Here is a 27,757-nt window from a genome sequence, read left to right on the forward strand (position 1 = left end):
CTACTCAAAACGTAGATCGATCCTGTGTCATTTAATTCTGCAAAATTAAATATTTTCGATACTCGAAAATTAATCAAACATTGGTCAATACAAAACCAATTTCCTACAAAGCCGGCGTGAAAGGACTAGTCGATGCCGGAATCAGCAAACTGCCCAGAATCTCCACTTATAATACAGTTAATTATCATTATTAATATTATATTTTAAGTAAAAACCTTTCTCTACTCACTCACAATGCACTCAATCATTTTTATTAAAACTTGTGTCGTTCTTTTTTATAATTATTTTTGGTGGACAAACACAAACTTTGGTAGTTTACCATGATAATATAATTCAAGAAAATTCATTGAAGATTAAAATATTAAAATTCCATATTTTTCATATATTTTATATTATATTTTAAAGTATGCATTATATATATTTGTTAATTAGTCATCACAGTTATATTATTTTGGAAAAAGTATATTTTATATCCTATACTAATGAACATTTTAAAAAAATATTCTAAACTATTGATGATTACAATAAGAGACAAATTATTGAAAATTAACCGAAATGTCTCAAACTATTGATAATAATAATAAGAAGAAAAAAAAATGTACATAAATTGTATAAAAACTTACAGAAATACTTTTTGACAAGTTATTTCAAGCTTACCAAAGAATCAATACCTAATTTATTTAATTTTAAGATTAAATTTCAAATCTTGAGAGGGAGAATTCAACTTTATGTCAATCTTGAGAGAATATTGACTTTTTTGATAGAAAATATTCAAAAGGCAGTAAAAAAAAAATAGTGAATCATGTGAACCGTAAAGCAAATTTAATTAATATTGGAGTGAGAATGCATTAGAAAATTTTAAAAAAGTGAGAATATCTTGGAACTAATATGTCGGAGAAGCCGATCTTGGAGAAGCCCCCGGCTTCATGCATTGGATAAGGCACGCTCGATTACATTTAAATGCACAATCAAATATATTTAACACTTAAAATTAAAATATAAATTCATGTATTTTTTTGGCTTAATTAAAAGTTCAGATAAAAATTGCAATTTTTTTCAAAATTCGTGTATTTTTTTGCCATAACCCCTTTGATTTATCAAGAAAAAAAAAAACTTTCATACTATACGGTGAAGCAGCTAGCTTTGTATTAATTGATACCAGTTTTAAATCGAATGGTCATTTTGAACAGCATTAGTGATTTCTATGATTGAAAATGATTAGTATGGAAGATTATACCTTGTAATTAATAAAGATTAGATGATTTTGTTTTAGGGTTTGTATGATTAGTATATTTATTCTTAAGACTGATTTTTCCGATCTATCTTTTTAATGGGATATGATTATATGAATAAGTCAAACTAGGTTAAATGATATAAATTATCACGGAGCTTGAGATATCCCAAAGTTTCAAAGTTAATTTTAAAAAATAAATGTCCCTCAGGGAAATCATGATGGAATACTCGAAGCAAGTGACGGGATTAGGAAGATGTTTGTTTCAGTTGCTGTCTGAAGGTCTTGGGCTAAGCACAGATCACCTCTTTGACATGGAAGGTGCAGACTCACTTTTAGTGATCTGCCATTACTATCCATCGTGCTCAGAGCCGGAGCTCACATTAGGCACGACGAGGCACTCAGACAACGACTTTGCAACCGTGCTTCTGCAGGACAGCAAGTGAGGCATCAGAACCAGTGGGTGGATATTCCTCCTCTACCAGGTAAGCATCTGAGTTCATCATTTAAAGTAGATAAATATGCATTGACCAAACAATGTATTTGGTTTGTGATTTCAGCTGGTGACAAACGATAAGTATAAAAGCGTGGAGCACAGAGTGTTGTCGAGCAGGGCTGGGCCAAGAACATCTGTTGCCAGTTTCTTTGGGGCCCAAGCTCACTCGTTCATGGCCCGATTAAGGAGCTGTTGTCAGAGGCGAACCCTCCCAGGTATCGGCCTACCACAGCCGAAGAGTATGCTCAGTATTTCTGCAACAACTGCATTGTTGCATTTCCAACTGCATAATTAGCTGACTCTTGAATCTGTAGCATGATGTTGAGTGCACCAAAATAATGTAGTGGTCTTTATGGTTTGTGTTGTATCATCTTCATTCAAATGGCATTCATCAGTTTCTTCACAAAATATCTACCTAGCTTTCCCCCAAGACAGAAAAATGAACCAAAAACATAAAAACATTTGAACAAACACTTAGTTTAGGTAAAAAACTGACATATAGGTTCAAAGGTGTAAAGAAAGCCATAGGCAGCAAGTAAAGGAGAAACTATTTTGATGAATTGAGCTTGAAATGCGACAATAAGGGGGTCTTCTCCAAGCCTTTTGCATAGCGACAGGCAACAATCTCTTCTCCCTTGGCGTCCCTATAAAGCGGTGGATTTTGTTGGGACAGCAGCTCCTTGATGGGTCCATACACCCTCGAGCTACTGCTTTCTTCGACGTGCATTCTGAACACGAGCGCCACTGAAACCCGGGGGCCTACATTCCTCGCCAACGCTCTGTGGTACACACTTTTGAAGGCACCGTTGGTGATCAGCTGCAACACCCACAAAACAGATTATATGATCCTGTGTTGTTAAGACGTGTGTGTTTGTGCAGCTTACCTCCATGAGATCTCCGACGTTGACCAGGAGAGCTCCGGGAGAAGGCGGCACATCAACCCAGCAATCCTCGTGGAGAATTTGCAGTCCACCGATTTGGTCCTGCAGCAGAAGAGTGAGAAACCCACTGTCTGTGTGACTGGTGAAGCCCAGCGTCATGTTGGGCTCCGGACACGCCGGATAATAGTTGCACGCCAGGAACTGCCCCTCCGCGCAATCCATCTCTATCAGCTGATTCCTCTCTAGTCCAAGACCTTCCGACAGCAGCTCAAACAGAATCACTCCCACCTTCTTTGCTTGCTTCGAGTATTCCATCATCGTATCTCTGCATCCACACCAATAAGGTTTTATTTATAGCCAAAGCCACACCACGTCTAGAATTAATACATACCTGCAGAGTTGAGGCAAGTGTTGAGGATGAGGTGGATTAGGAGCCATGATCAAATACAGAGTATCCCTCCAGCTTGCGGAAGGGGCTTGATACAAATCAAAATTGCTGTTGAAGGCCACCTTCTTCTTGATATCGCGCGTGTAGTAGAGCTTCTTCTCCTCGGCGTCCAGTTCATGAAACTCCTTCACGGCCTCGATCACTTTGTTGGTCAAACTCGTGGGAATTCCGTGATTTACGATCTTGAAAAAGCCCCATTCTTGGCAAGCGGATCTAACTTGATCGATAATTCCACCGCCATCCTGCTGGCTCAAGTCGATTACTGGAATACTTAGCTCCGAACTTGCCTTCTCCTCGTTTATGTATTGTTCGTGTATGAATATACGAGGAATCTTTGCGACCCCGGCTTCCACAAGCCCCTTCACGCCGGCTTTCGTATTATCAAATGCTTTTAATTCGCTGTGTCGATCGTATTCAGACATGCTTGCTACCTGCACTTGGAGTTTGGATTTTGGATTATGGCACCGAAAATGATCTCTTTCCTTATGGTTATAGTATCAAATTTCGATTTTCCATTAACCTTATCTTCTTCCCTCACTTTTTTGTCCTTTTCCAATTATAGAAATCCTAGAACCCACATTTTTAAGAAATTTTTTCCAATATATCCTTTATAACAATATATAGATAAGGAGCTGTTGCCTCCAAAATATCTAAGAATATTTGCATTTTAAAACAAATCAAATTGCTTGCGAATTAGTTAGAGTTTAGCTCGAGAAAAGTTCGTCTGAAATTCATTCGTCTTTTAAATGAGTCAAATTTGAATTTGATAAAATTATCAAGTTGAATATGAGTATGCATATGCTCGACTCGTGAACTTACGAACATGTTTAGCTCAACCTTAAACAGGCCAGCTTGCAAATAGACTCGCAAACATATTCATGAATATTATAAATTAACAAATTATTCGCGAATATATATTCATGTTGTTAAATAATTTCTCAATTATATATCCAAGATACATGTTTATAATAATAATAATAATAATAATAATAATAATAATAATAATAATAATAATGTATCTCGAGTCATTTATGTCATGTCAGTCCTAAAGTTAGAAAAGAATAAAGCGGAGTCAACCTTGTAGCGTATCAAGCAATATCAGACATTTAATGTTACAGATTTGACATTTAATAAAGATCTCACTTTATCAGAGGAAATGACAACATGGTACAAGGCTTTCTACATAATGTCAACATCTTCAAGGTACGAAGTTGCAAAAATCTGTCACAATCTTTCCTTGGGTCCAACGGGAAGAATTTTGAAGCCAACCACCGAGATTTTTGAAGCACTTTATCCGAGGGATCTGCTCAACACTTCAATGTATAAATAATCCATGGTATCCTAACAAGAAGACTACCGAAACACTATGAATTTGAAATCTCTCAAGGTATCAAGCATTCAAACTCTCACTCTCAAGAGCACAACACATTTCGAAGAAGGGAATCTCAAAGTGTTTACAAGTTAGTTTCTGAAATTACTAGATAAGTTTTTCCGGATTTAGCATACAAACATTCCTTTAGTTATAGGCCCTTACTATCTGTATCTGAAGCCTAGATTTGAGCACACTTCTTATTTTATTGTTCTTATTGTAACAGTGTGCTCTTAGTTGGAAAACCTCTTTGTCAACCCTTCACTTTGTGTAAAAGTTAAAAGGAAATCAACAAGTGAGCTACAAGTTCGTAGTTTGAAAAGCGAATAATTGTATACGGGTGCAATCATGGAAATTATTTTAACGATCACGGCCGCGTAACCCGTGGATCAGTCTAACGAATTAACTGATCAAGTTGACGAGCAACTTTAAAAACAAGGAATCCAAAGTTAGGGAATTCTCCTGTAAACTAGGACCGTGGACGTAGAGTTTTCTACGAACCACGTAAAATTACTTGTATTCTTTGCTTTGCATTTACATTTCAGCTTTAATAAACAGCTTAAATTGCATTGCAAACTGACCTCACGCATTACCATAAGCTCAAGCATTGCAAACCAAATATTGATTAAGCTGAAAAGATAACTTAAAGGATTTTTGGAAAAACGAGTGAACCAACCTCCACATTCCACATTAGTACAATTGACTAGCTTTAGCCTAACATCAGTTAATTTATCTGTATCAACTCAATTGACTCATTATCAGCTGAGACTATTTAGTACACACTCTCTGAAGAAGAAGAGAAATCGAAATCGTTGTGTCCCCCCATACACCAGTACGTATTTGCTCGGGACCAATAATTAGTATCAGAGCGTGGGTTCTCTTGACCTCTGTATCTGAATATCAGGTATTTCAAAACTGATCACATAAAATCTTTTCATTTCATTCTTATTGCATTCCTGTCATGGAGCATTCCGCACGTTATATTCTTATGTTATCTGTAGAAAACTACAAGCTATGGAAGCTTAGAATAAAGAGACATCTACTGGCCCAACATAACAGGATGTGGGAAGTTCTTACAATAGGTCCCATTTTTATTCCATCCACCCAACTCATAATCCAAACACTAGTTGGGAAATGTCATATTTCTTTTTAGCATAGTATAATATATTGTTAATTTAAGTATAAAGTGATTTGTTTATAATATTGTTAATTGATCGCAAAATTCATACACTAAAGTTGAAATTAGAAAGTAGCTTTTTTGGAGGTATTTTTGTCGAATCAAGTAAGATAAATTAAGAATGTAGAGGATAATTTTTTGTGCCATATTGTGTAATTTATGAGTTATGTCCAGGGTGTTTAGTATGTGTTGAGTGTCTTAAAATATAACTTTTTTATAATTGTTCTATTTTATCCTTATTTATGCTCTATATATTATCTTCTTAAATATTAATAAGGTTCTTTTAGTAAAAGTAATTTTTGAGATAATTCAAAATAGAAAATAGATTATAACATGACAAAAAACTTTCAGGAAAAAAAATACTAGCATTAAATATTGAAATGTCATCACTACATGGCCGAATTCCAACATACTAAAAGTCACCGAAACTTGTTCAATTTATTTGAAGGAAAACTACAAATTAGCACTTGAACTAATCCTTCTGTTAGAGTTTTTATTTTTTATTAATGGCCTTCTGTTAGAGTTAATATATTAAACTTTATAATTAAATTTGATTAATGAGTTGGACTTGGGTGAGGGCACCCGCATGGGATGCGGCCGGGTCGACCCGCGCGCCAACCCTGACCTGGATCCGCGCCCCTGACCCGCGCCCATTTGATCCGTCACCCCAAATTATTACATTTGCTTATAGTAAATGCTACTTTTAATAAGCATAACATATATATTTATTCGCACAAATATATACTTTTATAAATATAAGTATTTATCTTCATTTAATATAAAGTATTATATTTTTACACCCTAAATCCTATAAATTAAACCCTAAACCCTGTAAACTAAACCCTAAAACCTAAACACTAAACCCTAATATGAGTATTTACTTTTAATAAGCATAAGATATACATTTTGTTACACAAATGTATACTTATGGTAATATAAATATTTACTTTCATTCAATATAAAGCATTATACATATTAATAATTATTTTTTCTTACGATAATAATTATTTGATCAAATAATAATATTATTATTTATGTTTATTAAAAGTAATCATTGATATATATAATAAAAAGTAATAATTGATATGAAGAAATGTAATGTTTCAAAAATATTATATTTATTGTAATCATTGTTGTCTAAAAAGTAATTATTGTTATAAAGCTTACTTTTCTTCACATCAATAATTACTTTTATTTACAAAGATTATTACTTAAGTAACTAACTAAAAGTAAACATTCGTATGAATAAAAATAACCATTGTTGTGAAGAAATGTAATGTTTCAAACTTAAACACTGAATGCATACTTTTATTTTATCTAAGATATACATTTACATGCTTAAATGTATACTTATGTGAACATAAGTATTAACCATCATTCAATATTTTTTAAACCTAAATACTGAATACTAAACCCTAAATAGGGAATACTAAACCCTAATCCTTGAATACTAAACCTTAGTCATATTCAATAATAAACCATAGTCATTCAATAATAAATCCAAATGACAATATTTACTTTAATTTTATCTAAGATATACATTTCCATGCTTAAATGTATACTTATGTGAATATAAGTATTAATCATCATTCAATATTTTGTAAACACTGAATACTAAACCCTAAATAGGGAATACTAAACCCTAAGCACTGAATACTAAACCCTAATAATTCAATAATAAACCCAAATGGCAATATTTACTTTTATTTTATCTAAGATATACATTTTAATGCATAAATGTATATTTATGTGAATATTAGTATTAACCATCATTCAGTATTTTTTAAACCTAAACACGGAATACTAAACCCTAAACCTTGAATACTAAACCCTAGTCATATTCAATAATAAACCCTAGCCATTCAATAATAAATTCAAATGGCAATATTTACTTTAATTTTATCTAAGATATACATTTTCATGCTTAAATGTATACTTATGTGAATATAAGTATTAACCATCATTCAATATTTTGTAAACTCTAAACACTGAATACTACATCCTAAATAGGGAATACTAAACCCTAAAAGTGCTATTACTTTTGCTTACACAAATAATTATTTGATCAAATAACTAAAGTACAAATTCTCATAAATAAAAGTAACAATTATCGTGAACAAATGTAATTATTTAGAAACATTACATTTAGTTATTTTATCAAATTATTATTATTATAATAAAAAATAATTATTGACATGAAGAAATGTAACGTTTTTGAAGAAATGTAATATTTTAAAATATTACATTTTTCAAAAAAATATATAAAAAAAATACAAAAGAAAAACAAAAAATAAAAAACAAACGAAAAATAAAGAAAATACCGAAAGAATAAAAAATCCAAAATATATTAAAAAATGCAAAAGAAAAATAGTAAAATTTAAAAATAATGCAAAGAAAAAAAAATATTGTAAAGAAAAAGAATATATATATATAAAGATAAAAAAATAAAGAAAACAGAAAAAGGAAAAAAAATGAAAAAAAAAGAGAAAGAAATAAAACAAGAAAAAAAAACTAACAAAAAGCACAAATGGGGGCAACAAGATTCGAAATCCTGACCTTGGGGAGAAAGAGTAGTGGTCCGCATACATTACTATAACTTAATATATAAGCTTGAAATCCATTACTATAAGCTTGAAATCCATTACTATAACTTAATATATAAACACATGTGTTCGGGTGGTCCGCATACCATGCGGCCACCCGCACACAAGTCTTTGCGTTGATTAATTGTTCATTTTATCTTTTTTAATTTGCAGCTTCACAAGCAATAACTTTCACCTCATTTATTGCAGCCGCATCTGATAATATATAGAAGAATGGACTTAAAACAGTTGAGTAATTATTGCGCAGCATCCAGCACTGCTAGGACTAGAGTCACATTTTTAACAATTACTCCATCTGTCCCGCAAAACTTGAGTAATATTTTTATTCGGACTATCTCGTAAAATTTGAGTACTTTTTTATATGATAATTTTTTTCATTATTCACTTTTCCATTTTTTCACCTACCACACTTAACACACAATTATACTAATTCTTTAAAACCCGTGCCGAAAAAAAATTATTCAAGCTTCGCGGAACATAAAGAGTATTATTGTAAAATAGGAGTAAAATTTTATCATAAATCTATTGAATCTCATTAGCATTTATTACTACAAACTAAAGTTTAAAATATATGCTCTCATGTGAAAATAACCAATACCACCAATCAATTATTGATTAAGAATTTGTGGATTAATGTTTAAATGACAATTATAAAACCTAATCAATAATAATAAAATTAAAATGAATTGTGGGATACCAACAAGTGAAGCAAAAAATTCTACGAAATCCAAATCAAGCCAATTAGGCCACTCTGGGCCAAAAGCATATACCAACTCCAAAATTCAAACAATTAAATCAGGAAGGAATGAATCATCAAACTTAAAGCCTCATCTGTGACTAATGATATAAATTCATGAGTTTCGAAAGAGATCATAGCCGAGACAACATCGTCCAAAAAAAATAAAGACAAGAGGAAATCACAGACACTCTAGTGCTGCTAATGATACAAATACAAAGCTTACAAAAAAACTAGTTTCAGTACTCCTTAACCAGACCGTTAAAGCAAATTAATGAAGCAACTAAAACCAATTACTTTTGTCTGTCCTCTAGTTAGTTTTCGCCTTAGGAGTCTTCTTCTTTGAAGATCTCCGAGGCATTGAGTTTGTCATGCCAATGAAGAAGAGCAAGGCCCCGAGCAGCGCCAAGTTCTGGTCAGAAAATTGAAGTGAGTTGTGAGTAATGAATGCAGCATGATGAGTTTATTTGGTGATGTGGATCTTAGATTGAATGTGTGATGGGTTCATAGAATGAAAGCGCACCTGAGTGAACTTGACAAAGAGCTGAGCAAATTCCTTCTTGTCAGCATCGTAGTTGTAGAAGTCATACAAGATAGGTGCTGAAATAGCTTGATGGAGTAGCTGAGGATACAATAGAACTTTAGGGAACAACTATCGTGTTCAAATATATATATATATATATATATATATATATATATATATAGAATAAGGATTAGTACAACGTGAATACCAGAATCACAGCTCCAAAAGAGCTGCTGAAGACAAACAAAAGGCTACCAAGCGACTTCATGATGATAGCTCCCAATATCAAATGTTTCATCTGAAATAACCAATTTCCTCAATCTATAAATTTATGCCAGCACATATACATATATGTGTGTGTGTGTGTGTGTAACAAGAATGTGAATTGGCATGGGGGAGGAGGAAGAATTGAAGGCTCTCCTTACTTCTACATGGGGAATTTGAAATCCAGTTTGAGTAGTGACATGTTTTGAGAAAACACTGAACTTTGGCTTTAATTGCCTTGCTGCTGGTCCACCATCAGTACCGAATTCATTGAACCTACAAAAGTTTATAGCGGGTTGCATAAGAAGGCGCTTCATACATTCATGTGTGGCTGAATAGATGCATATCCATACACCCAGCATTTTGAAAGGCGCTATAAATGAAATGAAAGGAATGAACAGTAATTCTTGTGCAAATTACCATTTCAGACTAGATGAAGCTTCACTCAAAATCAAGAGATAAGAAAAACACTAGTAATCAACAGACACGTGGTCTCATGAGTAACTATTGTATAGCATTTAGAGTGCTCATAGGAATAAAAAATTAAAGAATCATCACAAAGATAGAAAGCATAAAAGCATCTCAATCAGTCAATCGTACAAAAGAAATCAGGTTTAATATACTCACAACCAACAAATTTTAGCAGCATAAACTGTTGCACCTAAACAACAGAATAGAAAATACCAGAAAGACTAATTTATGCATTGCCACAGTTTAAATAACCATTTTCCCATTACCATCATAAAAAACACAACAGATAAAACAATTATCAACAAGATCAAGATCAACAGAAATAACAAAATTCCAGTTGCAACATAAACAACGTGGTAGCTGGACACATTGGATCAATATCTCCTATGCAAATTCATTAACTAAACATATCATTCAGCTTCTTCTAAAATAGCATAGTCTGGAAACACCTAAATTAGCTCTACGAAAGTCATAAATCATAATTCAGAAAAATTCTGGTAGTAGCTTCGATCCTCTCAAACATGAGAGATCATTAATCTGCAGAGCAGGGTATCATTGCTGAAGAATGCAATTTCGCAAGCAACGAATAACTACTCCATCCTCATCTAATCACACAGCAACAATTATACCACAATTTACTTAGAACTTTACTCAGTTATTACACTTTAGTTTAAACTTTCTTAATCAACAACAATAAAATCGATACTGCATATTTTTCTATTATCGAATTCACAAGGAAAGAAATCTGAAGGAAACCAAAATAAAATCAGTTTACCAATCTTCGAATTCAAGCAGAGAATATCTATCCAACTCGAAAACAATGCTTCATCACCAAGTAACTCAAAATTATAAGATCGCAACACTTAAATTTGGTCCTCAACACACAATCTGTTGACATATTCATCAGATCCAATCGTATCGAATCCAAATCACAACTTCAAGATAAAAACAAGCTAAATCGAGCTCGAAGCTTCTTCACACTTCGACAAACTCCACATAATGAAAACCACGAAACACGCGAACGGTGAAAACAAGTTAAAAGGCGGAAGGTGAAAGTAGCGCAGATCTATATGAGAGGCAGAAGTCTTACTCTTGGTAAGCGGAGAGAACGAAGACAGAGACGAACAGGAGTCTACCGAGGAAAGAAATGAACGCCATTGTCTCCCTCTCTCTCTCTCTCTCTCTCTCTCTCTCTCTAGATGATGAACTGAGTATGTTTCTCTAGATTTGGGGCAGTAAAAAAAGGACAAAGATTCAAAAGGGGCGTCTTGAGGGGGGGTGGAGTTGGAGAGATTCTAGGGGCCCCTCTGGAAAGCGTGTTGTTTGAATTGGAAATTTTGAAACAAAACAAATGCGTTTTTTTCTCCCGATCAAATCACTAATATAATTAATTAAGAAAATATACAGAAATATCATCAAACATCACAGCCTTGATATTTTTTTCAACAAGTCCTAATGTTAAAGTCGTTTATTTATTTTTGTACCAGCCTATGAACAATATTACAAAAATATTCAAAATATATTGCTTTCCGACTTTAAAAGTTGAAATTCCTAATTATAAATTAACAAATCATATATATCGACAGGATTATTATAGTCAGGGGGCAGGGGGTGTCACTTGCCCCCCTGATATTTTCAAAAATAGTAGGGTATTTTCATAATTTTATCTACATTATTAATTTTCAAAAAAAATTAATTTTATCTACATTATTATCATGTTGAGCTATTTTATACTGTAATTGGTATACAATATTTAGAATTAAGACATTTTGAAGGACTGAATACATAATTAATTTATACAAATCATGCTTGGATTGGATTCTAGAGATTTATTTTTTTAATTTAATATTGAAAGTTACTTTGCCTTACAAAGTTTTAAGGGATTTTGGCAAATAAAATCACAAATTATTTCGAATTTGTAATTTTAACGTGACTTTTGAGTGTGACGAATTAAATCACTATTTTTTCAATTTTTTCAATTAAGTCCCCTAATTTTTTTTTTTTCGGTCGTCAGAGTGTTGAATTGCAGCTTGTGTGGATTAGTAAAGACGACGTCGTTTTTGTGAGGCCTAAACGACGTCGTTTAGTACAATTTAAATTTTTAAAAAAATCATATTAGAAAGAGACTGTATCCTGTATTTGCACCATAATTTTCAATATATAGTAATTTTATTGCAAAATACATCGTAACATGTATATTACATGGAGAAATAATTCACACAAGTTTCGAGTTAACAATTCGACGATAGGAAAAAATTGGGAGGACAAAATTGCAAAAATTAAAAAGATGGGTGATTTACTTCGCCACACTTCCAAAGTCACGTTAAAAAAAAAATTGAACCCCCCTAAATCGAAAGTCTGGCTCCGCCCCTATTATAGTTGATCGACTTATGCTAAGATGACCATCTTAGCAAGCTAATAAAATTGTTCTTTGTTTTTATAAAGTGGAAAAAACATTAATAATCGCAGAGAATATTGTCATCAACATCATATAATTATAGAATTAGTAATTGAAGTTTTTTCCTTAAATCGTGATTTTATGTAGCATCTTTATAACTATCCATTCTTATTTATTTAAGGTTAGGGATGGAAACGGGCTGGATCTGAACCAGATTTAATTAATATTAGATTCAAATTCATTTTTATTTATGGAATTTAGATCCGCCCTAGATCCAACAAATCTGAAAATTTGGGATCCAGATTCAGATTCACAGGTCCATGGGTCCAAATCCATTCTACTATTTTTAAATTAAATTAAAAAAGCAAGTCACAAAATCAACAATATCTAATTTTCATCATAAAAAATATTGCACAAAACATATTAATGGAATACAAAGTCTCAACATAAAAAAATAAGTCACTAAAAATTCAAAATAAACAAGTCTCAATACTCAAGTCAATGATAACAAGTCTTCAAATTACATTTCCTAAGAAAAAAAGTCTTCATCATCCATGGTACAGCTACTGTAGGAAAAACTAGGGTTTCTTTCAAGACATACACTACAAAATTCGCGCAAAATAGCTACGGAAATTTCCGTAGCTAAAAACACTAATTCCGTAGCTAAACAGTTTTACCTACGGATCGGGAACGGATATCGTCCGTAGGTATATCGCTCGTCGCTAAATTTTTAGCTACGGAAATCCGATCCCTCGCTAATGTTAGCTACGGATTTAGCTACGGAAAATCCCTCGCCGGAGTGTGTCGCCATAATCGTCGTCTAGCGGTCACCAACGGACTTAGCTACGGAAAAATCCGTAGCTAAATGGCTACGGAAATATCCGTAGCTAATCCGAATCCGGCGACAAGAGTTTCTTCACCAGCTATTTGGATTTAGCTACGGAAAATTCCGTAGCTAATCCGTAGCTAAGTTGCTAAAATTTTGTAATTTTTATTTTAATTTTTGTTTACCGTAATACAACCTATTATATACTCGATTTCTAGCAGAACTAACAACAATTAATATTATTTCAACATCCAACACACTCATTATCCCAAAATAGTCAATATCAAAGTCATAAACCAAAATAGTCATAAACCAAGATAGTTTAGAAATCACGTGTCTAACAAGTATTTCAAAACCAAACACCTAGAAATAGTAGTCACAAACCAAAATAGTTTAAAAATCACATATCTAACAAGTATTTTAAAATCAAACACCTAGAGATAGTCGATATCAAAATCAAAACACATGTATAATCATGGAACATGTGATGGTGGATCTGGATGGCTAGTGGCACTGCTTGATTGCCCTTGCAACTGCTTGATAATCTCCATCGCAACTTTAACCTGTTCTTCTAATCGAGATGTCCTTTCTCGCTCCTCTTGAAGCTGCTCCTCTACATCTCCTAGGCGAGTGGCATACTGCTCTTTGTCAATGTCGGACATAGCTGAAGTACTACTCTCTCCCGATATATTGGTCTTCAAGGTCAATGCGAGACTACCTGTGCCGAACAATCTTTGCTTTTTATCTAAACCGCCTCCCAAGACATCTAGATAAATCTTGTTCATATCCACGGGCGTATCAGGATTAGATTGGCCCATCTCTGTAGCAATTTCTCGTACCTCCACCTAATTGATAAAAAATGTTATATAAAACATATTAAAATATACACTATTAAAGACATATACTTGTTTCAACCAATCTACAACCAACAAATTTCATAAGCTACACTCAAATGATTGAAGTATTGCTAATTTCCATTAGTTTCCTTTAGATGTATAAATAAAGTGAAAAAAAAAAAACTAAAGAAATACATGTCTTGATCTATTTCCTATTAGTATAATTTCATCCCTATTCTAATATTTCTTATAACAAACTATCAGAATCCATAATTTAAAAATAGAAATGCAAAGACTAAGCTCCAAGAAAGATGAATAACTCCATCTATTGATGTTAAAGACTTGCAACCTATCTACTAATGCTTGAAGTCTTAGAATTTAAGATAATGAATGGTGAGATTAAACAAGTTTGTAATGCTATTAATTTCATATTAAAGAATTTTAAATAACTTACATCGATTCTTTCAGACTTCTTATCGGTGTAAGTCCCATCCTTCTTCACGTGTAAAGCTCGAAAAGAGTCATATATCACACTCAACACTGGGACTCCCTTCGCTGCAGCCTGTTTATGAAGATATAAATAAACATTTATATAATAATAATAATAATAATAATAATAATAATAATAATAATAACTTTAGGTACTCACCAACTCTTGAGCGATATCCTCAACAGATTTTGACCCACCCTTATGTTTGACAATCCCGGTGCCCGGTCCATCAGGTTCAGATAACCTGCATTGTCTTGCCTTTTCCGACTTTGCTTTGACACTTTCGGTATCCCAATATTCACAAAGGTCCTTCCATGCATCCTCGTCAATGTATCCAGGCATACCTCCTCCCTCAACTGCATCATCCCTCTTTAACTTCATGTTGTGCACGAAGTCGCTATACCTCATGGCTGCCCTTTGAGACCATTTTTTGTAGACTTGATTCTCAAACTTTTCAGGCCATGTGTACACTTTCTATAGAAAAATTACTCATTAATATTTATTAAAGATAAATGTAAAATAACATAAATCAATATATAACACTTACTTTGAATTCATCAAAGTACAATTTTTTGATGTTGTTGGGAGTTAATTTCCAATTAAAGCCATTTGGATTCTTCACTTTCTTGAAAGATGTGGTAATCACACTAGACATCTTCTTGTGTGATCCTACCACCCTACAAAATAAACAATTTAATTAATTCATGAGATCGAAGCCTAGAACTAGCATCAACAACTGCTCAACACCATTTTCCATGATTTTGGCTATCTTCGTCCAAAAATATCAAAACTGCCTAGAGAATATTCATAAAAAGAAAAAACCAATGTGGCAACAAGAAGATATATCATCTACAAAAATCATATCGATTTAAAGGCAGATGCAAAACTCATATTGTAGCAGATTAATAGTACAAGAACCTTCAAAAATGGCATACCCACTACGTGATAATCGACTATACATCCATTCACGATTCTGAGTCATTCTTGCAATTCCTAATAAATAAATTCCACTAAATGAGGTAATCGAGAATATATATACTATAATAAAGAATTTTCAAATAACCCTCTAAAAAAAAGAGATCCAAATCCTCAACAATCAAAAAGAAAAATCACACAACAAACACATAGTTATACCTTAATTCAGTAAAAAAGAATTTTCAAATAAGATGAGTCATTCTTGCATTTCCTAGTTTATAAAACAAGAAATATGAAGGAATGATCTACATTACCTGTTATGTTGTGAAGAGGAGGCAAGGGGGCTGAATCTGATCAGTTAAGACCAAGTCTGAAATGATAGGAAACAATCAACAATAAGACATGAAGAATTTCACTCGACATGAAGAAATATTACTAGTTATTTAAATCTAAAAAACTTTAATTACTGCTAGCAATTTAGCATTGTCATTTCTTGCACCTCAAATTGGGAAAAGCAAGGTATTTCTGAGAGCAGGGCAGATGGCTGAATTAGATGCTAGAAGAGCAGAAGTTCTGGCTCATGCAGTCAAGCGCATTCAGAGGCAAATCCGAACTCACCTTACAAGAAAAGAGTTTATTATTCTACGGAAGGTGTCCATAAATATCCAGAAACTTTGGAGATTAAGTCTTTGTGGTGGCTTGTGTCACAGCCCATTATGACTGCTGTTTAATTGCTGGAAAAGCCCCAGCAGCTGCTGCAAGTGGCCTCTTTTTGGTGTAATAATATATATGCATGTTACATTCACAATCAGAAAATTGCCTAACCAGGCCCCATAAATAATTTAACTTATGATTCCTGGATTTATTGAAAACAATTTGAATTTATATCTAAAATATTTTCCTAAAAGTGCAGATAGATAGTCCCATTCAATAAGCTGTCTAAAATCTTCTGTATAGAAGTTTCTACATGCTCTTCAACCAGAGTTTTCAATGATCATGCCAACAAAATGTTTGAGACACATTTAAAATAATGATAATTGTATCTGCACCTTCCTCTCAATTCAAAATGTGTGCATATATATGTATACATTACTCCTACTTTCCTCTTGAAACAGTGGACCAAGAACAAAGTATCACATGATTCCCAATATTTGTTACAATGTGTGGACTTAGCTAGCTATTTTTGGTTGAAATGTGAATCCATGCTAATTTTGTCATCAGATACAGAACTTAGGCAAGGAACCATTCCTCCTCTTTTAACACATGCATGTATACTTTTTCGGAGAGAGAGAGACTATAAAATTGGGGTAGCAAGACATCAAGGACACTTGATCTGATCATATGTCAACAACTGCTGCAACAATTAAAACTACCTTATCTTATCTTCACAATTATATTTTTAAATTTTCTTGTTAATTAAAGATCAAGATCTGCACTGAGATTTCTGGTAATTCATATAATAGAATTTCTATGCAAATATGCATCTAATTATGTAAGCAAAGATTTCTAACCCATCTTCGACATTTAGTTTAAGATATATACACTCAAGCATACGCAAGCTAAGGGAAAACACTAGATTACATTACACGCCTAACTAATCTTATGCAAAACTTTTCATATGTTATGTGCAGTGCACAGAGTTAATAGTTTAAAAGCACATATTGCAAAATTTAGTAAACCTATTTGGAATGGAGTATAATAGTTTAAAAGCACATAAAAGAAGCAACATTTGTTAGTTGAAACAGGGCATCGGGAAAAACTTGGAAACATGTTGAAAAGCAGAGTTGTGAAACCTGTATCTACTGCCAACAAAAGCTTATTACAGCTACAAGGCGTAGAATAAATGCTACTTATAGAAGAAGGTAAATATTCCACCATCAAAATGCATACTAGTCATAGTTTCAAGGGGAACTACTCGTGCAACCAATAAATCACAGACAACCACCAAAACTTTTTGATTCTCTAAAAAGAATATTACAGCATGAATTCTGCATCATCAGATTAACTTAAGGCACCAAAAATGGGTGTAATTCAAACAGTCTCCGACTTCCTCTATTAAGCTAAAGAACGAAAGATTCAAGTAAGACAGAAGCAGTCAAATTTTCTTCCACACAAATCATACCAAATTGTATTCCAAATATGTAAGGTGCAAGCATTCAGCTCCCACACAAAGATCATCATTCGGAAAATTATAGGTCGAATATCTAACCTAAAAGACAGAATTAGATTCTTTACTCTCAATTGATAACGAAGCTTACCAATTGTTGCAGCTATGGAGTCGAGCGACGGGGTAGGGCTGGGCGAGGGCAGTGCAATCCCTAAATTGGGAGTATAATATCAAATAACAAAGCTTAGTTATTAACATCCCATAACCAGAAGAGAACCCCCTCAAATCGAAGAGAACTTACCAATCGACGGCGGCTGCGACGATGAGCGTCCGAGCAAGGACGGTGGCGACGCCGGTGAGAGGACGGCGGTGGGAGAAATGGAAGACCAGTCGCGGCTGGAATAGTGAGAAAAAACTAGGTTTTAATTGGGGGAAAAAACTTGAACGTTAGATTTGAAAATCCAATTTTGCTACGGAAATTCCGTAGCTAGTAAGTCACACTGATTTTTGCTACGGATAGAATCCGTAGCTAAGGATAAAATTTCAGTTTAGCTACGGCTTTAGCTACGGTTATTCCGTAGCTAAGAATTTTTAATAAAATTACTATTTTTTTTAAACTTTAGTGACGGATTATATCCGTAGCGAAAGAATTGCTACGGAAATCCGTTGTCAAATCCGTTGGGAAATTTAATAAAATATATCCGTCACGAATCCGTAGCGATTCCGTCACAGAATAGCTACGGAAATAAATCCGTAGCTAATTCCGTAGCTAAATTTAGCGTTTTTTTGTAGTGATAGTGTATAGTTTTTAATTTTTAATATATTTAATATTATTAATAAAATAAATATAAAATATAAAAATATATATTAAATAAAACGGATCCACGGGTCGGATCCGGATCTAAAATTTCAAGATTCAGATCCATATCCGTTTTAAATATTGAGATCCAGATCCGTCAGATCCAAAAAATTGAGATTCAGACCCTAAAAAACGAATCTGGATCCACGGATTTGGGCCGGGTCCTAGATCCACTGCCATCCCTATTTAAGGTGCGTTTATTTTGATTGTCAAATTTTTATCGGAAAATGATGGATAAGAAAATATGAAAAATATTACTATCCTTTTGTCATTTTTTATCATAAGTTTACTAGAGATGAAAAAAAATCAAAAAATATTTAAAAAATATTTTCATAATATTTCCAAAGATTATTATCCAATATTGAAAAGAAAAAAAAAATCCCCAATGAAAATGAGTTGTCCGATAAAATATTCTATTTTGTTTGGAGATTTTTTTTTTTTTTTATATCACACTAAACATGTGAAAATAGTGGAAAAAATTGAAAATATATATTTTCTCTCATTTTCATCCTTAAAGTTTTCGCTTATGCCTTCTTAATTTCACATTTTTTTTCTAATAGTTATATTCTAATCATATTAAATTCACAAGATCTACTATGATTGCATTAAATCTCAAAATTATTATCTTAAATATACATGACTTACATTATATATATATATATATATATATATAGGGGACGGTTATTCAATAAACCACCCTTATTTTAAGAATTACGAACCAGCAAATATGCATGAATTTTATGTATAACACGCATGAATAAACTGTAAAAAGGCATGAATTGCAAAAAATAATTTTTTGCTACCTTTGGGATTCGAACTCAGGACCATGAATTTATCCAACAAGGTGATGAATCAACCGTAGATCTTGATGATCTAAAGGCTGGAAATGGTTCCTAATTTATATTTTAAGAAGCGTTTTTATTTTAGCCTTCCCCTATATATATATATATATATATATATATATATATATATATGAGAGGGCAAAAATAAATACACTTCTTAAGATATAAAATGAGAATCATTTTCAGCCCTTAGATCATCAAGATCTACTGTTGATTCATCATCCTGTTGGATGAATTCATGGTCCTGAGTTCGAATCCCAAATGTAGCAAAAAATTATTTTTCGCAATTCATACCTTTATACAGCGAATTCATACGTATTCTACATAAAATTCATACATTTTTTATAGTTCTTATTTCTTATTTTAACAGGTGCTCTCACGGTAGCCCTTCCCATATATATATATATATATATATATATATATAGATAGATATATATAAATGTAAGATTTATATATACAAATTATTAATAGTACGGAGATGGTGATTTTTAGAACTCTATACTTTCCACTTTGTATTGAATTGAACTCTATTCTAACTATCAAATCAAAAGTTATGCAATTAAATTATGGGCTTGAGTTAGGGATATGTATTATACGTTTGCAAATCAATTAAGAACAATGATCTGACATATCAATTAAGCATCCATAATTAAAAGGGTTAAATATCAAATACAATCTCAAGGTTGTGACTCTTGGGGCAAAAATAACGTTATGACAACGTTCATAGCATTTAACACCACATAATCTTGATTAGTATGCAAATTCATCCAGCTATCTAACGGACGTTAACATGTCGTTCTGAAATTAAATTTTTATTCATTTTTAATATGTAGGGCCCACTCCAAAATCTATAAGCAAAATAATTCAGCTAGGTTTCAATCGAAGCACTCATGCAGGGGACGGTGGGCGATCTGCACAAGATCGTGAAGAGGAGTGGATGGCTGCGGGGGTACGAGAAGGAGTGTTGCACTGCGTATGATGCATGCCGGCAAGAGTTTTTAGAGCAAAGCCTTTCGTGGTTGGGGCTGACGAACCTGAGCATCAATGAGGTGCAGAGAATTCTCTTCAATTAGGGGTTTGTATCAAATATGTTATGCGTTCATTTTTCGGCCCCTGGGAACATGGCATGGTTTGTCGGATGCCACTGTGCAATTTATATTTTATTTTTTAAAATGACATGCCATAAAACGACGTCGTTTCGTACCATGTTATTTAAAAAATTAAAATCCACACCGAAAATTAAAATCCACGCTTAAAATTAAAAGGGTTAAGTATCAATTTAGCCCCTAACGTAGAGGCCCATGTAGCCAATACAACCCTATGCGCAGGGGTGTCTCAACTAAACCCCTAAGGTCCATGTTTTGCGTCAAGTAGACCCCTTCATCTAACGTAGAGTTAACACCGTTAACTATTTTAATTTTTTAATTTTTTTATTTTATTGGTGGTGGGACCCACACCATCTTCTTCACCAAGCTCGCCGGAAACCTAATCCACCCCTTCCCCGAAACTCCGGCGTCGCAGCGGCGACAAGCCGCGGAGAGGCCATTGTGGAGTCGGATCTCGGCGGCTACAAATGCGAGATTGGCGTGGGTTGTGAGTAGCAGATTGCGATGGATCAGGAAGCCCGTGCTGCCGCCGTTGATTTTCGCCATGGCCGGAGCCTTGCCGGAGAAAATGGCACCCTTCATTCTCTCCGACTTGCCCCCACCGTTGCAGAAACACCACGACTCCCCCAAAACCCTCATATCTTCCCCTCCCCACCTGCAGACGCCGTGTCGTCGAGGCTTCCCCCGCCCCACCTCTGCCCTTCACCTCCTTGACAGCCCGCAGCTCCTCCCCCTTTCGATCGGTCTTCCTCCAGATCCAGTCGGCAGTCGCACCCTCCAGATCCAGTCGGCCAGTCTTCCCTGTCGGCCGGTCTCCCTCCAGATCGAGTCTCCCTGTCGGCCGGTCTTCCAGATCCAGTCGGTCTTTCTTGCCGCTTCTGGTCGGAGTTTGAAGCGAAGTCAGGCTGGTGGCGGTGAGGGACGCAGGGTCCGCCGCTGCGACGCCGATGTGCACCAAGGGAAACCCCTTCTTCTTCCAGAACCCAGGGCGCGGCGGTGCCGCCGATTTGAAGAGGGTAAGGCTGAGGAACGGCGGCGAGGCAATTCCAGCGAGACAGTGAGGGTTTCTATTAATTAAATAAAAAAAAATAAAATTTCGGACGGAGTTAACTCTCCGTTAGATGGAGGCCGTCTACTTGACGCAAAACATGGACCTTAGGGGTTTAGTTGAGACACCCCTACGCATAGGGTTGTATTGGCTACAGGGGCCTCTACGTTAGGGGCTAAATTGATACTTAACCCAAATTAAAATCATGTATTCTTTATGTTAAATATTAGTTTGCATTTGGAACTTCTTTTAATGTTTCATAGTACTAAGGAAGATTTATCACAACCAACCAAAATCATATCTGTTACAATGCATTTAGCATTTATTCATAAATAACATACTCATATTTGAGGTCTGCTATCTGGCTGAACATCTGCAACTACCTGGACTACTCTCAGTATCCACCAAATTTCTCTCAACTGTAATAAACCTTCTAAAAAAGCTAGCTGAGGAAGGCTCAGCGGCTTCTATTAATGAAAGTATGCCATCGGCCAAGAATCAGAGACCCCAATTTTGCAACAGTAATGTCGATCTAAATCGCTGCCTCTCTGCTTTCCCTCTGCCGCCCGAGTTGCCGACCTTTGACTATTGGAAGGCCTCTGGACTAGATTGGACGGAGCCCGATCGTCGGACAAAGATCGATATTGGAATAAGGAAGATTTATGTTAGGATTCCCCACAATTAAAATTTATGTTAGGATCAGCGCTGATACGAGAGTTTTAGGAATTATCTTCAATTAGGGGTTAAATTAAAGAATTTATTCTTAATTCTAAGCGTGGATTTTATATTCCAGTGTGGATTTTCATTTTTTAAAATGACATGGTATGAAATGACGTCGTTTTATGCCATGTCATTTAAAAATATATGGAGTATATAAATTACATAGTGGCATCCGGTGAGCCACGTCATGTTTCTGGGGGGCAAAAAATATATGTGAGATATATTTGATACAAATATGATAGTTTGGGGGTTTAGAAAATATTTCTTACAGTTCATGGTATTTATGATAAAAACATGAATAATTCGAGGTTTAATATGATATTTATCATTTTTAAAAATAATTTTTATAGTTCGAGATATTTTTGATAAAACGGATATAGTTTCAGGTTTAATATGACATTTACACTTTATTTATACTCCATCTGTCCCAATAATAACATCCCAAAAAAAAGGGTACACAAATTAAGAAAATGCAGAAAAAAGTAAGAGACATCAAGCAGACGAGGAGAGACATAGATAGAATAGTGAAAAGAGTGAGATAGAGAGAGAGAGAGATATAAAGTAAATAAAGATAGAGATGGAGATAAAAAAATTAATTTAATTTTGGGTTGATACATTATAAAGGAAATGCTAAAAAAAAATTGGGATGTTATTATTGGGACGAAGAAAGTAATTTTTAATAATTAAATCAAATACTACAATCTAAAATATTCTCTCAAACTAAATCCAAAAAATTAGGAAGAAAATAAAAAATTATCGATTCAAACCAAAAAATGGAAATTTCAAATCTAGGGGTGGGAAGATAGGGTTCGGGTATAGGGTACCCGATTATCCGACCCGAAAAAATCGGGTATCGGGTACCCTATACCCGAAAAATTAGGGGTCGGGGTCGGGTTTGGGTAGTTAGGGTGTAAAAAAATCGGGTATCGGGTATACCCGAAATACCCGATTTTAAATTAGAATATATTTTAAATTATTGAATTAAATTTAATTTTTTAAGTTTGAAACCCAAACCCTATTCCCTGCGTACTGCCCTAACTTCCGCCGAATCCGCCCCTATTCCCTGCCTCCCCGTCCCGCCTCCGGCCTCCCACCCAGCGGCGCGCCGGCGCCTCTCACCTGCCCGTCGTCGCCCTCCTGCGCCACCACTCGGCCTCCTCCTGTTCTAGTTCCAGTCCACCGGCCTCCAGTTCACAGCGGCGCGCCTCCCACTCTCCGTCGAACCCACCCACAACCGACGTAGCAGTTAGCACTCCAGGCGTCCACCGGCCACCGCCCTGCCTCCGAGCTCGAACAGCAGAGCAGTCGCCAGTTCACAGCGGCGCGCCCCGCCGAATCCGCCCCCATTCCCTGCTTCTTCCTTTTTCTTTTTGCGGATTTCTCTTGAATTTATTTTTTACTTTGAGGAGTCTAATTTCAATTCATTTTAGTCGGGTAATTTAGGGTACCCGAATACCCGAATCGGGTACCCGACTCGGGTATTAGGGTACCCGATTTCAGAATCGGGTTCGGGATCGGGTAGGAGTTTTGGTCAATTTTCGGGTTCGGGTACCCGATTTTTTCGGGTAGGGTACCCGAACCCGACCCGATTCCCACCCCTATTCAAATCCAACTCGAAATCTCCTATGCGATCTTCACTTCCAAATGGAACCGTGAACCATCGATGGTCGGAACCGATTGGACCTAAACCACGCGCAACATCATCCTTCTCATTTCATAATCGCGCTCAACACAAATTCAAAATTTTCGGCAAACAAAAAGAAAAGAAAGAACTAAAAAAACCCTTCCGTCTATTCTTCCCCAAAATCACTAACCCTACCCGGCAATTCAAACCAAGCCCGAAAGAATGCCTCCGAGAAGATCTGCCGCCGCCGGAGAAGACCAGGGCCCGACGCTGAAGCTAATCGTGGAAAAGGGACCGCTATCGGGAACAACAAGAGAGTTCAAGCCGGGAAAAAAGGTCCAGATCGGCCGCCTTGTCCGCGGCAACTCGCTAACTATCAGGGACGCCGGAATCTCCTCCAACCACCTGCTCATCCAAGCCGAAGAAGCGCCGGAGCCGGACGGCCGGCGCTGGACCATCTCCGACCTCGATTCCTCCAACGGCACCATTCTGAACGGCGCGCGGCTCGAGCCGTTCGAAACGACCGCTCTGTCCCACGGCGACGTTATAAAAATCGGCGAGCTAACGTCGATTACGGTGGAGATCGTTAGCGGGGCGGATAACGAAGTCGGTTCTGGGATGAGGAGGAACCCGCGGCGGCGCGTGAGGGAGCAGCCCGCCGATTTGGGGGTAATCGATGAGTTTGCCGAGCTAGGGTTACAGAATAATGTTGACGAGGAGAAAATCGAAGTTGAGGCGAAGCAGGGGAGGAATGCGAACACTAGAAAGACTAGAAATTCGGCGAAAAATGAGAATTTGGCGAAGGGTTTGAATATTGAAGAGGTTAGAGATTTGGGGCCTAGTGGAATCAAAGGATCGAGAGTATTAAGCACTAGGAGTACTAGGAGTTCAAGAAAGGAAGAAAATATCGACGAAATTGCAGTTGATTTGAGCGTAATCGAGGGCAAGAAGACGACCAGAGGTGGAGGAAGGGTGAAGAAGCTATTTGTGGAGACTACTTGTGAAGATACAGAGAAAGAAGAACAAAATCTGGCGCATGAAACACGCGAAGAAGAGAAAGAAGGGTCAGAAATCGATTTGAACGTTATTGAGGGCAAGAAGATGACGAGAGGTAGAGGAAGGGGGAGGCAGAAGCTATTTGTGGAGACTATTTGTGAAGAAACAGAGAAGGAAGAACCAAATCCGCAGCATGCAGAAGAGAAAGAAAGGTCAGAAATCAGAGCTGATGTGCTGAAAAACTCTGGAACAGAAGGTGTTGCTGCTGAAGCCACTACAAGTTCAGTTGAGTCTGGGAAGGGGAAGGGGAAGATGGTGGCAGATTTGGAGAAGATGACGTTGGGTGAATGGCTCGATTATTTGGCGGTATACGAACCTCAACAAATCATTGCTGAGACGGAGGAGATGCTCGCTGAGATGAGGCAAAAAGCGGAGATGTGTCACGAGTTCATGTTGCAGCAGAAGAAGAAAGTGCAAGGATCTTAAAGTTGAAGCTTTTATGCTAATGTATATATTCAGGCGTAGATGAATAGTTATGCTAGATTAGCTTTTCTGGTAATGTATATATTCATCTATAGATGAATTGATTCCCTAGATTTTGCTAGATTAGCTTTTCTGTTGTAGATATTCTGAATTCCTAATTTAGTTTCCCATCTATATGAAGTAGTTGAAATCACATGAATCCCTTCAGTTTTCACCGCTCTATGAATCTCTCTTTCACAAGAAATCCGCTTTAGCTCTGCTTTTCATTTTCCACCTCTCAATACAAAAATAAATATCTTGACGTTGTGTTTCCACAAGAAACCATCTGTGAGAAAGGCGATGAGCGGCAGTGATCACTATCCTCTCGACTCAAACTGCTACAAGATTCTTGATGAAATTGGCAGAGGAGTTAGCGCCATTGTGTATAAGGCCGTCTGCATTCCAATGGAGTCCTCTGTGGTAGCTATCAAAGCGATTGATCTAGAGAAGTCGAAGACGGATTTCGAAAATGTGAGACGTGAAGCCAAGATCATGACCCTTTTGTGGCACCCTAACATCCTCCGAGCACACTGCTCCTTCACAGTGAAAAGCTCTCTTTGGGTGGTGATGCCCTTCATGTCCGGTGGCTCTCTGCAGTCCATCATTGCTTCCTCGTACCCAGACGGCCTACCGGAGCCATGCATCGCCTCAGTTCTCAAGGAAATCTTGAGTGCTCTATCCTACCTTCACGACCAGGGCCATCTCCACAGAGATATCAAGGCAGGTAACATTCTTATAGACTCCAACGGCACGGTCAAGCTTGCAGATTTCGGTGTGTCGGCCTCAGTTTACGAGTCGAGTTTGTCGTGTGGTTGGGCTGGATCCTCATCTTCAATGTCTAGGATGCTTACTGATGTTACTGGAACCCCGTATTGGATGGCGCCGGAGGTCATACATTCACACACAGGTTATGGTATCAAGGCTGACATATGGTCCTTTGGTATTACTGCCTTGGAATTAGCTCATGGAAGGCCTCCTCTCTCTCATCTCCCTCCTTCCAAATCGATGATGATGAAAATCACCAAGAAATTCCGTTTCTCCGACCACTATGACAAGACCAAGGCCAGCATGAATAAGAGGTTTTCAAAGTCTTTCAAGAATATGGTTGGTTTGTGCCTCGATCACGACCCCTCCAAGAGGCCCACTGCGGAGAAGTTGTTGAAACATTCGTTTTTCAAGAATTGCAAGGGACCTGATTTCTTGATCAAGAATGTTCTGCATGGAGTTCCTGCAGTTGAGCAGAGGTTCAAGGGGGCGGAGATTCATCGCCTCACCTCCATGAGCAGAAGCAGTGAAGACGACGACGATGATGAGGCTGACTCTGCCTCTGGCCAACTCTTGAAGCACAGGAGGATTAGTGGCTGGAACTTCAACGAGGAAGGCTTCCAGTTGGATCCTGTTTTCCCAGCTGATGATGCGCCTGCCAAACAAGTTGTAATTCAAGAGGAGGATGAGAGTTGTGATGATGCAAGAGGCGGCGGTGACGGTGGTGCAGCGGCAGTCTTGCGGACAATGCTGGTTTTGAGGGATAGTTTGGATGATCAGAGGCAGAGGGTGGGCCAGATTATTGCATTCCTTGGAGGCGAAGAACCGGTGGAGGCGACCAGGGAGGAACAGCTGATGCAGGAGATTGTGAATCTGAGGATGGAGTTGGAGAATCAGAAGAAGTAGAGGTTTGATTTGGAGATGGAGGTGGAGTTCATGAAGATGCAGCTTTCCAATCAATAGACGCTTGCTCTGCTAATTAAATGTATCACTCTTTCGTAATCAATAGTGTATCAAATTTTCATCATTCTAGATTTTCTAGTTTTGTGATTGAATCATGCTTATTAATAGAAGGCTTACCACATTATGCTTTCATTTACACTTGTAATATCCAGGACCAGATTCATGATTTCAGCGCTCAAATATTATACTCCTTCCATTCCATTAAAATTGACTTGCATTTTATTTGAATTGTCTCGCTATAAGTACCTTATTTTATAAATAATAAAAACCAACTCCTGAAAAGTATGGATCGTACCACTTTTTAATTAATTTATAACTTCTTAATTCGCATGCCCAAAAGTTGCGTGAAAATACTATTTTTCACCCACAACTAACTGGTAATAAATCTAGATTTAGTTGTCTTGTTTGATTTCGTTGATCTAGTCCATGAAATTGAACGGCCATTTTGCCAAAAAGTAGTTTCACGAAGGTTCAATTATAGAGCACATCACAATCAACAAATATAATCAACTGATAATATTCAAATGTTAGCTAGCTTGAT

At 36.1% G+C, this 27,757-nt stretch overlaps 3 protein-coding genes and 1 long non-coding RNA gene across 4 annotated transcripts; 3 read left to right on the forward strand and 1 right to left on the reverse strand.

The window, feature by feature from the left end:
• Nucleotides 1-1,383: 1,383 nt before the first annotated feature.
• On the forward strand, nt 1,384-3,527 carry LOC131001171 (uncharacterized). The gene is made up of 2 exons (XR_009093872.1): nt 1,384-1,716; nt 1,792-3,527. It is a non-coding gene; the product is annotated as an uncharacterized LOC131001171 (long non-coding RNA).
• Nucleotides 3,528-9,011: 5,484 nt separating this feature from the next.
• Nucleotides 9,012-11,594, reverse strand: LOC131001172 (uncharacterized). The gene is made up of 5 exons (XM_057927485.1): nt 11,290-11,594; nt 9,890-10,004; nt 9,673-9,762; nt 9,465-9,563; nt 9,012-9,353 (listed from the first exon to the last, which is right to left on the reverse strand). Exons 1-5 carry the CDS (start codon nt 11,355-11,357, stop codon nt 9,252-9,254), a joined length of 474 nt encoding a protein of 157 aa, XP_057783468.1. The 5' UTR covers nt 11,358-11,594; the 3' UTR covers nt 9,012-9,251.
• Nucleotides 11,595-23,950: 12,356 nt separating this feature from the next.
• On the forward strand, nt 23,951-25,648 carry LOC131001174 (FHA domain-containing protein At4g14490). The gene has a single exon (XM_057927488.1). The coding sequence runs from the start codon at nt 24,193-24,195 to the stop codon at nt 25,450-25,452; it is 1,260 nt and encodes a 419-aa protein (XP_057783471.1). The 5' UTR covers nt 23,951-24,192; the 3' UTR covers nt 25,453-25,648.
• Nucleotides 25,649-25,670: 22 nt separating this feature from the next.
• Nucleotides 25,671-27,423, forward strand: LOC131001173 (serine/threonine-protein kinase BLUS1). The gene has a single exon (XM_057927487.1). It carries the CDS (start codon nt 25,789-25,791, stop codon nt 27,157-27,159), a length of 1,371 nt encoding a protein of 456 aa, XP_057783470.1. The 5' UTR covers nt 25,671-25,788; the 3' UTR covers nt 27,160-27,423.
• The last annotated feature ends 334 nt before the right edge of the window (nt 27,424-27,757 follow it).

This window comes from Salvia miltiorrhiza, chromosome 8 (genome assembly GCF_028751815.1).
Source record: "Salvia miltiorrhiza cultivar Shanhuang (shh) chromosome 8, IMPLAD_Smil_shh, whole genome shotgun sequence".
Taxonomy (NCBI): Eukaryota; Viridiplantae; Streptophyta; class Magnoliopsida; order Lamiales; family Lamiaceae; genus Salvia; species Salvia miltiorrhiza.

Excerpts from the sequence above, each read along its gene's own strand:
- LOC131001172 (XM_057927485.1), bottom strand. The coding sequence starts at position 11,357 with ATGGCGTTCATTTCTTTCCTCGGTAGACTCCTGTTCGTCTCTGTCTTC. Across the intron at positions 9,763-9,889 it reads TTCAAATTCCCCATGTAGAA|ATGAAACATTTGATATTGGG; the intron begins GTAAGGAGAGCC and ends TGGTTATTTCAG. Across the intron at positions 9,354-9,464 it reads TCTTTGTCAAGTTCACTCAG|AACTTGGCGCTGCTCGGGGC; the intron begins GTGCGCTTTCAT and ends TTTTCTGACCAG.
- LOC131001174 (XM_057927488.1), top strand. The coding sequence starts at position 24,193 with ATGCCTCCGAGAAGATCTGCCGCCGCCGGAGAAGACCAGGGCCCGACG.
- LOC131001173 (XM_057927487.1), top strand. The coding sequence starts at position 25,789 with ATGAGCGGCAGTGATCACTATCCTCTCGACTCAAACTGCTACAAGATT.